Genomic DNA, 14,561 nt, shown 5'->3' with positions numbered 1-14,561 from the left:
TCTTCTTATTTGGAAACTTGAATTGACAGGATAATTGTGCTTAAAAATGTATCTTTTTTTTTCAAAAATTATACAGCACATCTTTCACAAAGTTGTGTATGTGACCACTTAATTAGATTGTAGGACTATGGTTTCAATCATATTAAATTTGGAGTGTGAGGAAACTTAATAAAAAAGGACCTATTACTACGCAGATACGAATTACACAGAGATCCCATTTAGATGTTTTATGTGATTTGAATTGATGAATTATCAGCGATATACCGATTGATTTTATTCTCCAAATTAATCGAATTCACAAATTACGCACAAATACTGTATATTAAAGGTTATCCAAAACAAAAACAAACAAACAGCATAAAATATGTATTCATTTCAAATTAACTTTATTCGAAATATTCGATATTTTGGGTTTTAATTTGAAAAAAAAAAACGAAAACCACGATGCATTAATAGATAATTTTAAAAGTTGTATCTAATTTCTAGTTCTCATGATTCAACGCCGCCCCCCCCCCCCCCCAAACGATACGAAAAGGTCGGGCCAACCCGCCTCTTTAAAACCCTTGAAAAACCTCTGTTCGTGGGAGAATCAAAAGAACGAGCAGCCATGAATCATATGAAGAGAACAGTCCGATTCGCTCACTCTCTCTCTTCAATTCAACTATCTAAATCTCAATCAATTCCCAAACTAGTCAACCCCTTTTCTCAATTTACACCTTTTCTTTTCGCAAAGATTCGGTCTTTAGAAAGCAGAACTCATGAGCAAATTCTCTTCTTTTCATCGAGTCCGGAATCAGTTTTATCCCTTTTCTCGTCCGAAGATTGGAGTAAGAATTTAGATAAAGAGATGCAAGATTCAAATTTGGCTCTCACCCATGAAAATGTTGTGTTTATCTTGAAGAAATTAAGCAAAAACCCGGAAAAAGCTTCAAGGTTCTTCAAATATGTTAACGAAGATGGGTTTGAGCCTAGCTCTTCTATTTACAGTTTGATGTTGAGAATATACACAAGAAAGGATTTCTTGAAGGAATTTTGGGTCACGATAAAGGAAATGAAAGAAAAGGGGTATTATCTTGATGAAGAAACGTACAAGACGATTTTTTCAACTTTTCGTGGTTCGAAGATGGAAAACGAGGCCGCAGCATTAAGACATTTTTATCAAAGGTTAATTAGAGAGAACGCCATGGGGGAAGTCGTGAATGAGGTGGTTGAGATCATTAAAAGTTTGGAATGGGACGAACGGGTTGAGAGGAAGTTGGAGGAGATGAAATTTGTGGTTTCGGATAATTTTGTGTTGAGGGTGTTGAAGGAGCTTAGAGGGAAAGGGTATCTCTTGAAAGCTCACAGATTTTTCAAGTGGGTGGAAAAAGGTTTGGGTTTCAAGCACAACAGTGTTACTTACAATGGAACCTTGAGGGTTCTGTGTTGGGTAGAGTCGATCACAGAGTTTTGGAGTGTCATGGAGGAGATGAAAAGTGCTGGTTTTGAGATGGATCTTGACTCGTATATAAAGATTACGAGGCAGCTTCAGAAGAATAAAATGTTGAAGGATGCAGTGAGACTCTACGAGCATATGATGGATAGCCCGTTTCAGCCATCTTGTAAGGAATGCGATATGCTTTTACGAACCATTGCCACACATTCTAGTCCAGATCTTGATTTGGTGTTTAAAGTAGTGAACAAATTCGAGGCAGCTGGATATTTGATGTCTAAGAGTGTTTATGATGGAATTCATAGGTCTCTCACGAGCTTGGGGAAGTTTGATGAAGCGGAAAAAATTGTTCAAACTATGAAGAGCGCTGGTTACGATCCAGATAATATCACATATAGTCAATTGGTCTTTGGACTTTGTAAAGCAAGGAGGTGTGATGAAGCATCTATCGTCCTAACTGAGATGGAAAAACGAGGCTGTAGTCCTGATATCAAGACTTGGACCATATTGATAAAAGGACATTGTGTGGCTAACGAGGTTGATGAGGCAATGCTTTGCTTTGCGAAGATGATGGAGAAGGGATTTGATGCTGATGCTGACCTCGTAGATGTGTTGGTTACTGGGTTCTTGAGTCAGGACAGAGCAATAGGTGCATATACATTGCTACTTGAATTGGTGAAAAAAGCTAGGTCACGGCCTTGGCAAGCTACTTATAAGAACCTGATCCAAAAGCTACTTGGAGGGAGGCAATTCGAGGAGGCTCTTGAGCTTCTACATATGATGAAGAAACAGAAGTACCCGCCTTTTTCCGAACCCTTTGTCAAATATATTTCAAAGTTTGGGTCGGTGGAAGATGCTCACGAATTCTTGAAGACCTTGAGTGTGAAAGAGTATCCATCTGTTTCTGCTTATCAACATGTTTTCAGGTCCTTCTTTGATGAAGACAGACATTCTGAGGCTAAAGATTTGCTATTTAAGTGCCCACATCATATTCGTAAACATCCAGAAGTAAGCAGTCTTTTTGGTTCTGCGACTTAATGTGTAGAAATGCTGGTATTTCTCTGGAAGCGAAATATAAATGGTAAGGTAAAAAAACAGTTAAACCCCAAAATTATTGATAAAACAATTATATTATTGTAGAAACTCCAGCAAATATGACCACGTTCAAGTGTTTCTGCTGAAATTTGGCAATTGAGCTAATTTGTCTGATACAAATAATGGATTAATACTCCATTTCTGTAACCCTTTCCAGGAAATTTATGGGCATATAACTGATGGGTCGAGCGACCCTTAATGGCAGCTTTCTGTGTTCTGTGTAGCTTTCATTTGTTCAGTTTCTGAAACATGGTCCTGACATATTTGAATGAGAACCTTGATGTTGAAAGTGGTGGTGTTGCGAAAATTAATCGTAATTCAGTCAGTCGGGCGTCTCAGAACATTCTCGTTTTGCTGTTTCTATCATCTTCCGCAAGAATTTGTCTGGTCCACAGGTAAAAGGATTTGCAAGGGCCGCGTGTGCCAAAAATGGAAGTTTTCTGAGTGTTCTTCCACTTAAACCCTGCAGATTGAAATATATAACTAGCAAATGTATCCCAAACGGTGGACTTGGGAGGAGCTGAAATCTGAGAAAGATATTTGCTTGAAATTTATTCCACGTATGGGACGCTCTTGCTGTATGGACAGAACTATGATGAAATGTTTGGTTTTCGCTTAAGTTTTGGGTGATTAAATTTTAATGACATTTCAGGGAAAAAAATAACCTTGGGACTTGTAGTTTAGCATTTCTTTTGTTTCCAAGATTGTTCAAAACTATGCTTCAAATCCACGCAGGGAAGATGAAGAAAATGAGAACCTTTTGCTCGAAATCATAAAATTCAAAATTTCCTGCAATTTTAATTTCTAGTCGCAGACAAGATAGAAACACTCCCAAGTTTTAGGTGGAAAATCCTGATACTGAGACTTTGATGGATGTACAAAATAAGTAAATGAAGTTACCTTGCATGCTTCTGCAACTTCAAGCAATTGTTTAGACAAATTTAATGGGGCTGCGGACTCCATTGCTCCCGTTGTCGAATTTAGCTGCTCTTTAAGACTAGTAAAACTGTGAAGAAGGAGATCACCATCCTGCATGAATACCATATCTTACTAAAAGATTTGCAGAACTGCAGTGACCAGTCAGTCTATTCCAACTAATACACCAAGTATCAACATAGTTTAGTCCATTCCAAAGACTTATCCCCAACCCCATAGCGTTGAGTCGAATGGTTTTCTTTCTGCCATCAACTACATCAGATTTCCCTTAAATTGCCGTGGCAAAAATATACATATTCCACATTTCCAAATCATCGAAACAGTAATCCACCCATTGAAGCATGGTAATTTGGCAATTCTGAATGAAAAAATCCCGTGATCGATATTATAGTACAATAAAACACACCTCAGCTGAACAAATTAAGAACACTGAGTACTCAGAAGTCAAAATCAGACATAAAAAAAACTTCAGATCAAGGGTGAATAACCTTTTGTTTTAATATATTCAAATATACTACGAGCTAAAAAAACATTTGTCCAATGTTGTTTCAATATTTTTTCATTGTTCTTCTCCTACGTCAAAGTTGAGAGAGGTGGAAATCAAGCAAAACGAAATGAGCAAAATCATGGGCCGAGCTGGGCTAGTGTCAGTTGAATTTACCGAATTGGGCCGCGCTTCCATACACGTTTAGGTATGTATACCTACAAACATTACAAATCATTTTCGTTGTTTTGTAGTATATGTTACATATAAACGAATCGAAAAATAGCTGGTAAATGATTTTTAAAATATACTATATATAATGGTATTATAAAAATCCCATTTCACCTCATTTTTCAAAAAATAAAAATGTATGTTTGTATGCTGCTAGCTAGGTTACCACAATTATATATATATAAGTTGGTCCATTAAGCACTTGCCGGAAGATAAGTTAGTCCATTAAGGACTTGCCGGAAGATATATGAATCTATTTCAACATTTACAGCAATGTCAATCAATCAAGATTTAAGAAGACTATAACTCATCCTTGAGAATATGTACCTGGACCTGGGAATCTGATAATATTCCAGTCCGCATAAGTTCAAGCAAGCAAGATCTTAAAATTTCAAAGCGTGCTTGGAGAGTTGGAGGTCCCACATATGCCTTTATATCAGCTCGATCCACGAAAGCAATATCTGCATCCACAAAATGATGGAAGTTCAAGCACTTGGCACATGGGTTTTCCGAACTTACATAATGTGTTTCCAGCAAACAAAATAAAGAAATTAACATATTTGCGTATAACTTCAACTTCAGCATTTGTCAGATGTTTAATCAAGAAAAACATAACATTTAAGGATGGTAGAAGCTTGAGTGATGAAGTTGAGTGGGTGCAAAAATTAAGGAAAACCACATGGATGAACTTCAATGTAGAAAATATGAGGAAAAGAAAAGAGAATTTAGCCAACAGTTGCAGCAATCTCAATCCCTTCTTTGAAAACTTAGATTCTCATATAAACGTGCGCCACCGAAAGCTTCAGTTCAGTTGGTCTTATGATGGAGTTTAACTTTTAACTGTTACCGTACTTGCATCAAACTTGGAAAGGCAAAACATAGTTGCATTGCCGTGGTGTCATTTTCTTAACAAAGGGCAGATTTATGATGAATAATTTAATACTTGTCTCATCACCCAAATATGGACCCGTGATTGTCTTCTGTAGGGGGATCTGATTATTCCATCTGTCTCGTAACTATACTAAAGTTTCTTTTATTTTCAATTTTTAATGAACAAACTTTGTCAGTTCCCATGCAAAACAAAGGCCAATAATCAACTCCAGACTTCAAATCCTCCACAACTGAACGAGAATGATGTGAATCAGTTACCGGTTGAAATTCATCAATTCAATGAGGTCGAACTGACATTATGTATGATACTGTGCATTAGAAGAAATTGAATGCATAAAGACTATGACGCTTGGTAAATGAAGCAGGCAATCTGATAATGTGTCATACAAACATCTGATACACACATACACGCAATATAACCTTACCTATAGCAGCAGTTATATTTGAGGTGGTTAGAATTATCACATTGGGTGAGGACTTCAACTTGTCCATCTGGGTCAGGAGAGCGTTGACAACCTGGGAGACAATATTAAGTATTTCAAGGTATAAATGGTTCACATGCACACTTGGTTACTTGAGGATATTCTTATGGCGTGAGAAATGTACCCGGATGGAATCAGAAGGTTCAGATCCAGACAAAGCAGCCTTCCTAGCGGCAGCTAAACTTTCAACTTCATCTAGGTATTTCATTCAAAAAGATTAAGGCACGCTTTAAGGTAATTAGGCCAGGACAATTATTAATATACCATCAAAATTTCTTACCAATCAAGACAAATACGAGATTGTTTTCTTCTTCAACCATTTCTTGAATCTTAGAGAAAAGTTTTGCAACCTGAAATCACAATGATGTAACAACAACAAACAATCAACAGTAAGGATTGGGAAAACTTAAACATGTGGTATCCCCCATCACAGTTGAAGTTGATAAACATGCAACTTCAACACAAATTTAAACATAATATGGTATGCTCTGTTATTGGCCTTAACTGTGTAAAAGAACACTGTACAACTCATCATACTTAAATTTTGATAATTGAAATTCGAAGTATTGAAAGGCACCAATTCAATGATGGCGGCTTATACTTAAGGAAGATTTCTTGCAAGTTGGTTTCATTGAGTAGTAAATAATTTTAAGCTGAAGAACTAGTGCACACGGAATGCTATTTTCTCAAAATTATTGCTATCTGGATCAGGATATTATAATAACATGATCAACATATGAAATTAAAGAAAAATATAGGATGCTTATTATGGTCTGAAGCTGCCCTTGTATCCCTGGAAACAACTCAGACTCATGCTTTTCATTGTCATGAGAAATTGTAGACTTCCATCTATCTTCTAGTTGATGTCCTCTGTTTGAGGTCATTTCTGTCCATATTCAGATCAACAATCTATAATCATGTACATTCAGGCCCTCAGGGACAGGAGTACATTAATTTTCGAATCTACTCTTAGATGGCCATTTTGGAAGCTAAATCCCCGAATTTCTAATTATATCAATTCCAACACAGCTAAAATCTAACCTTGGGTGAGGAAATCTAGTAAGAAAAAAAGTTAAATTGAATGTAAAGGACAGTGGACATACCAGCTTGCCACTTTCAGAAAACCATTTACTGAACAAGGAATGTGCATTAACCTCGATCAACTGACACTGTGGGTATCTAATTTTTAAACAATATCAAATGCTGAACCGAAATGATGAAATGTAACTGAATATGGACTAAATATGAAATGACTGCTAAACATACAAAACAGTTTTTAATCATACCTGGAGCTTAAGCGTATGGAGAGTTTTTGTGCCAATGCTTTACACAGAGATGTTTTCCCCGTACCAGGAGGTCCATGAAGAAGAACAATGCTGCATAACCATTGAAAAAGGATCAGCAATCGTCTGGAATATTCTTATAGAATTCTGTAGAATTTAGTCAGACAAATTTACTCTAACAAACACACCCCTTTTAAGTAAGACATTAAACACCTATTGATGCATAAATCATAATATCTACTTCTGCCATGCATTGAAGCGCTTTCCAACCCATTATAGCAGCAAAGCAACCCACTTTCAACCCATTTCCCATCATAACTCAAGAGAAAGGTGCAATGTCTGATTTCTGAATTACATCTAAAGAATTAAGAAATAATATGCAAGAAACATGGCCATTTTCTGATCCTAAATGATTTGTGTTTTGAACCAAATGCTATACTAAACAAAAGAACAGATTTTTTCGTGTGTATTCTGGACTTTGAACTCTGACCATAAAAATGTAATCTTTATGGTACTATTTCAAACCAGTAGTTAAATATTTCTAAAAACAATGACTCTCACCGGTTCCATGACACAAGAAAAGGATTCACGCCCTTTTCAGTAAAAAGCAATGCACTCGCTGCATATCGTAGTAACCTTTGCTTCAAGCCAGATTCATAAATTAAGCTGCAAAAAGAAAATAATGATAACAATAATAAAAATAATAATAATAAACATGACATCAAGGTTCTACATTTATCAACCTAAAACGGGGTACTCCCCAACAAACCTTTCCCACAGACCATCAAATTCATTTGCTGGAAGAATCCATTCATTAAAACTAGCATGTTGGCCATCATTATTTAATTCCTCGCAAGGCCCTTCCTCACTCAGCTGAAATTGCAAAAATTAGACAACTGCAGAAATAATTGTTGAAAAAAAAGTCGAATTTGACCCGTACCAATGGCAAAAGGTTAAGGTGGTTGAAAATTATTTCTGGAAACAGTCCTTTTTGTCCACGATTCTTGCTTTAAAATGATTTATTTACTCTATATAAGGTGTTTACAGTCCACTTCATGCAATCAAGGTCCGAGATAACTAGTCATCAAACTAACGATGTTCCTACAGATACTTATAAACAATCTAAATCATGCCTAATATAGAAAGGGTCGGTAAATTGTGTTTGCTGTTATAAATGGACTTGGTACCAGGATGAGGATTCATTTTTCAAGGCTTTAATAAAATACATACAATCAAGAGATAAAATCAGCAGTTGTGCTAACGATCAGCTACAATCATAAAACTGACCTGAAAAACATGGATGACCGGTCTGACTTGCCAGAACAGTAGAATATCGTTCTTTTCGACCCACATGTCTATAAACAACAAAACGAGAAAAGGAATCAGAGTTTATAGCTGCATCTTAATTTTCAAGTATTTTAATGCAAATAACCATGAAAGAATGTGGAAATCCTCCTTTCATTTCCAGATCTCTTTCTAAAAAAACCAAATTTGAACCAATAAAAATGATTTAATAAAATAATCCGCTATACCTGAATCACATATACATATCCTTTGAACATTATCTACAAGAAATGAATTATCCACTGGAAGCGGGATTGGACCATCAGCATAGCTCATGCTTCTCTTTTCGAGCATACTACATACAAGAACCCAAGATAAAATATTTTAAAAAAAATTCCAAAAAAATAAGAAAAATAAAGACAGAATGAGGTAAGAAAAGTCTCGACCTACATTATTCACACAGAAAAATTACAAATGTCTAAATGAGAAAGTTAAATACCACCGAAATTTTACCTTTCGACTGTTGACCTAACATCATCAAACCGAGCTGTACTGGAAGGTTTCAATAAAACTTCAACTGTGACAGCAATTCAAAAAATTTAGGTTAATCTGGAAAAATAAATTCCACAGTTGGATTCAATATTGATCAAACTTAGCATATTTTGCAAATTTACGCCGTTTTAGCTTGCACCTGAAACAAGGACTTTATCTTCGTTGAATATCGGCGGATCAGGAGGCCGAGCAGATGATGCAGCTGGTGGCTCAGTAACGGCGGCGTCTTGTTCGAGAACGCCGCATTGGGCGGGGTTCTGCATGGTGATATCCATGGGAACACTCGTTTCAGCTGCTGTCATAGCAAGAAATCAGAGATATTGAAGGTGAAGATCTGATTGCTGAAACACAAATTGATTGTGTGAATTGGGTGTTTAACTTGAAATTGAAACCGAGCGCGGGAGAGATCATTATTTGAGAATGCCTCCCTCATATTTTGTATACATTTTATATTTATATTTTAAAAAAAACTATATTTATATTTATACTTTTTGATACATTTATATTTAACTATAATATTTAAATGAATTAAAACATGGCTAATAACATTTATCAACTGAAATAAACTAAGCCATAAAAAATAAAAAATCATGACCATAGACGGTATATGAATCAAAAAAATTATCTTATTCACTTGACACACTTTCCAATATGCTTCTTGGTTGATTTTGACAACCCAACAACTCTTTGTCGTAGTTTTTTATAACATGCATATAACTATTTTGGTATGCTCAGCAAGTATCCGATCGTCTTTAACATCTATTATTAATTTATGTTATTTACAATCATTATTCGAGATCTGACATGCTCGTAGTTTGCTTCTTTATCACGACATTTTTTCAATTTTCTACATTATTTTTATCTGATAATCTTATTTTTCCGACTATTTTTTTGTTGTTAAATGATTTTTCAACTTTTGACAATCAACTATAACTCCTAAGAAAAAATACTTTTACTCGTGATAAGTTTTCACTTGTGACTAAAAGTATATATAACCATATATATTCTTCAACAACATAACCAATGAATGATGTTGCACCTTCTTCAAATATTGTGATATTTGTGATATCATTTTTATATATTTAGTATCAATATTATCAACATATAGCTATAAGGTTAATAAATTTTTAACAACTATTTCTCAATCAGCATGAGAAAAATACTTGAAATCTCTTCAAATGGCTATATCTTAGAATTGTGTGCTCATTTAATTTGACGCAATTCAAGAAAGTCATATTGATCGTCATTTTTTGGAAGCTTTGAAATAATGATTGTATGCATCATGTCATAAGGATGATATAGTTTCAATCACATTTGTTGCGTTTAGAACATAATATTATATTATTCATTGAAACAAAACAAATTTTCTTTTATCGAGTTTATATTTTGTTTTATAATATTGTATCTCTTGTTGAAAGACATACAAAATTAATTATTGTATTTTAAAATATTGAGAAGAGATACGGATAATATAATTAAGATATGGATATGAGATATCATTCAAATATATGTCAAAGTATTTGTCTTATTCAATAGCTCGTCTAATAATAAAACCATTTATATTTCATGAGCATTTTATGATAGTCAAAATTAATTTGATGAAATATTATAGAACTTTATTTGAATTTTAATATTTGGCTAAGTGAATTTATTAGACGATGAGTTTTCTATGCTACCATCATATATGTTATGAATTAGCTGGTTAGACACTTTGACTAAAAAAAAGAGACAAAAACAACCTCGTAGTCACCTCGAAATATATCGAGATAATATTGGAGAAAATAAAATGAAACTGGCTCAATGTCTCAATAAAATGCACAGAATTGATCTATTACATTGTGTCAATAAAGCTTTAGAATTGTTCTAATACTATTATAAATAGAATGAGAATTATGCACAATTTGTTTTTCATATATTTCTTTTTATGAATGAAGAATTTTTTTTTTTGAAAAACTATTTTATTGAGATATATCGATATTTTATATGACATCCATATGTCGCACAACCATGGAGTAGCAATATAATCATTATATAACATTTAACGTACACATACAATTCTTCAATTTCTTCTTCGTTGAAATTTAAATATGAATCATTCTTGATTTTAACATTTTGCTTTAAATATGATTTAATATATATGTATATGTTTCATGTTAGTTAGTTGGACCTAATTTGAAATATCTATTAAAAAAATGTGCATGAATTATATCATATAGAAATTAGGACATAGTATGTAGGACCGAGCGCTTGCCGCTTTACCAAAAGCTATAGCTAGTAGTAATGTTGCAGCTCAAATCTTTTAAACCGCACAGCAGCTCAAGCACCACGGTTCGGCCGCTCTACCAAGCAGAGACAATTATTGAACCCAACAATCTCCCTCTCAATAATTGCACTCCTTGAAATCAATTGGAATCAAACCCGTGACCTCGGCTCTAATACCAATTGTAGAACTGAGCGCTTGCCACTTTACCAAAAGCTATAGCTAGTAGTAATGGTGCAACTCAAATCTTTTAAACCGCATAGCAGCTCAAGCACCACGGTTCGATCGCTCTACCAGGCAGGGACAATTATTGCACCCAACATAGTAATACACAACATTATTTTTTTTATCTAACATGTCTTTTTTTTTCATCCATTATATTTGTCTTAACTTTTTTGTTCAAAATTTAACGCATTTCGTAGACTATATGTATGAAAAACCAAGAAATTATATAATTCACAGAAACCATTTATTCTCTTCGTAGAACAGAAGACCCAAAATACGTGGCTTTGATTGGTGTACTCTCATACTTATTTTTATATAAACAACAAGACACATCATATAATATCAGAAAAATCAATTACCACCAACAATACTAACCAAAACGAATAAAAAATTCATAACACAAACAACCTCGATAAGAAAAAAATGATAACTCAAAGTTTAAAAATAATTTATTTAGTACAATAACAAAGAAATTGATGTATATACGAGTAATGAAAAGCATAAATCACTTTCAAATTAAATATTAACTCATATTATTCACAATTTGTATAAATTTTCAAATATTTTTTTCAAATAAAGAGAAGACGACTTATTAATGTCATCGTTTTATAGATATTCATTCCACTTCTTTAGAATAATACAAATGAAAAATGGTGTCTTGAAATCATGATAAAACCATTTAGAAAAGCAGCCGTAAAAATATAATACAAAGTCACACAATTTTTCTTAAACCATAGAAAAATATTAGACTATTGACAAAATATATCTAGCAACAACAAAGCATGCGTTAACTTGTGATATAATTAAAATTTAGAATCATGCATAATCATTGAATTAGAACAAAATCGCATGCCAAAAATCTACTGGATATTATATATTTTAATAATTTATTTATATTTTTCGTTCACCATAGGACTCTTAGACCTACCAAATTTTGTAGTTCACCTATTATTTTCATAATAAATAATATTACAAAAATAATATAAGGAAGAACATTAAAATTAAAATGCCTTATATCAATCTAAGTAAAAAAATTGATTAGAGAATATAATACTGTCGTAAAAAATTTAAATATTGATTCATAGACAGAAGTTTGGAAATACATTTGTCCCAATAAATAAAAAATATTATTTCTTGATATTCTGAGACATAAGGTAAAAACGAAGAAATATTTCAATTTTTTTAATATTTTCTAAGTCACAGCAAACAGAAAACATGCATTATGTTTTTAAAAATTAACAAAATATCTCAACAATAAAAAATTGAAAAATAATAACCATCTTTGTTGGATATTTGATTTTGTTTTCTCTTTTCTTTGTGCAAACAAACAAATCACATAAACAATCCAAATACAATTACATGATCAATACAAATGACATATAACAATCAAACATGTTAACGCTAGGGTAAAAAAAACTCCTCTCATTGCAAGAACACAAAATGATCGAATGGAGCATATTATTTAGTAATATTTATTTAGCAGCATTTATAAAAAATGACTAAATAACTTAAAAACAATATTTGAAATAACTTATAGACAAACATTTTTCTCAATCACATATCTCTATTGATACATAAAAAGTCGGGAGAAAGGAATTTTGTATGAAATTAATATTTATTCATAATTTATTTTTATTCAATCCGACTCATCTCCCTTTGTCTTCCTATTATTATTTGATGGCAATGTATAAATCTAAGTAATTAAAATTAAATTAAAAATTAAATTAAAATAATAATCAGTTTGATTGAGTTAAATAAACTATTAATGATCTTATTAAACTAAGATAAAAAATAACTTAAATAACACCATTAATATGACAAATCGTAAAACAAAAAAATAATATAATAATAAACTCATAAATGAAAGTCATATAGATTAATAGATAATATATTATTTAGTAATATGTATTTAGCATCATATATTGAAAATTGATTAAATAACTTAAATATTTGCAATGAAACAACTTACATACAAACATTATCTCTCAATCACGTATTTTTGTTGATACATAAGTAATCTAAATATATCTACATTCTAAATGGGGAAAAATGTTTTATATGACTTTAATATTTATTAATAATTTAATTTTATTCAATCACATTCATCTCTATTCGTCTTCCCTTTATTACCTTAAGGTTCGTAATATTAACAATTTATTTAAATTTATAACATTATGATAATGATTTTCTGTGAATTTGATGTCAGCGTAAATATTAAAGTAAATAATTTTAAATTTAAAAATAAAAATATATTAATGATTATTATTAAATGAATAGATGAAAAACAAACAAAAAATAAACATGTAATTATGATAGTGATTTTCTGTGAATTTGATGTTAATGTAAATATTAAAATAATTAATATAAATTTAAAAATAAAAATGTATTAATGATATTTATTAAAAGAATATATGAAAAAGAAAACATGTATTAATGATTTAAAAATAAAAATGCATTAATGATTTAAATTTAAAAATAAAAATATATTAATGATCATTATTAAAAGATTATATGAAAAAGAAAATATATATTAATGATTATAATTAAATGAAGGTAATGATATTTATGTAAATTCACAATTATTATTAAAAAATATATGAAAAAAAACATGTATTAATGATTATTATTAAATAATAAAAATGTATTAATAATATAAATTTAAAAATAAAAATGTATTAATAATTATTATTAAATGAATATATGAAAAATAAAATATGTATTATGATTTAAAAATAAAAATATATTAATGATTATTATTAAAAAAATATATGAAAAGAAAACATATATTAATGATTTAAAAATAAAATGTATTAATAATTATTATTAAAAGAATGTATGAAAAAAAAACATGTATTATGATTAAAAATAAAAATGTATTAATGATTATTATTTAAAAAATATATGAAAAATAAAATATGTGTTAATGATTATAATTAAATGAAGATAAGGATATTTATGTAAAATCACAATTATTATTAAAAAATATATGGAAAAAAACATGTATTAATTATTATTATTAAATGAAAGTAAGGATATTTATGTAAATTCACAATTCACATTCATATAGATATAGATAAGTTGGAAGAAAATGAAATTTTAAATAAAATTCAATCCATCATTGCCGTATTTATTAAACTTTCGGAATTCGTTTGAAAGTTGGAAAGAGAAAAAAGAAAGAATATATCTGGTGCAACAGTCTCATGTATTTATATTCGTAAGACGTATCGACTCAATCTATACTTATAATAAAAATTAATAACATATAAGAGGATCTTTTAAAAAAAATTGTGAAGAAAGAAATATAAAATATAAGAGAAAATAGGAAAAAAAAAAGATAGAAATTATGCTTTTTTTTTTTTGGGGAGAGTTGAAATAAGATAAAAAAAAAAGGAAAAAAAAAGAGGTT

The 14,561-nt window shown here is 31.2% G+C and overlaps 2 protein-coding genes across 2 annotated transcripts; one reads left to right on the top strand and one right to left on the bottom strand.

Annotated features, from left to right (window-relative positions):
• Positions 1-522: 522 nt before the first annotated feature.
• LOC140829367 (pentatricopeptide repeat-containing protein At3g48250, chloroplastic) lies at positions 523-3,210 on the top strand. The gene has a single exon (XM_073192547.1). The coding sequence runs from the start codon at positions 608-610 to the stop codon at positions 2,468-2,470; it is 1,863 nt and encodes a 620-aa protein (XP_073048648.1). The 5' UTR covers positions 523-607; the 3' UTR covers positions 2,471-3,210.
• Positions 2,586-9,083, bottom strand: LOC140829368 (pachytene checkpoint protein 2 homolog). The gene is made up of 14 exons (XM_073192548.1): positions 8,810-9,083; positions 8,632-8,695; positions 8,367-8,473; positions 8,122-8,189; positions 7,604-7,707; positions 7,396-7,500; positions 6,838-6,927; positions 6,655-6,730; positions 5,832-5,901; positions 5,676-5,746; positions 5,495-5,585; positions 4,506-4,639; positions 3,428-3,556; positions 2,586-2,990 (listed from the first exon to the last, which is right to left on the bottom strand). Exons 1-14 carry the CDS (start codon positions 8,970-8,972, stop codon positions 2,850-2,852), a joined length of 1,413 nt encoding a protein of 470 aa, XP_073048649.1. The 5' UTR covers positions 8,973-9,083; the 3' UTR covers positions 2,586-2,849.
• Between the last annotated feature and the right edge of the window lie 5,478 nt (positions 9,084-14,561).

The sequence above is a fragment of the Primulina eburnea genome, chromosome 4 (genome assembly GCF_022965805.1).
Source record: "Primulina eburnea isolate SZY01 chromosome 4, ASM2296580v1, whole genome shotgun sequence".
NCBI classification, from domain to species: Eukaryota; Viridiplantae; Streptophyta; class Magnoliopsida; order Lamiales; family Gesneriaceae; genus Primulina; species Primulina eburnea.
This window is presented reverse-complemented; position numbering and strand designations above follow the sequence as displayed.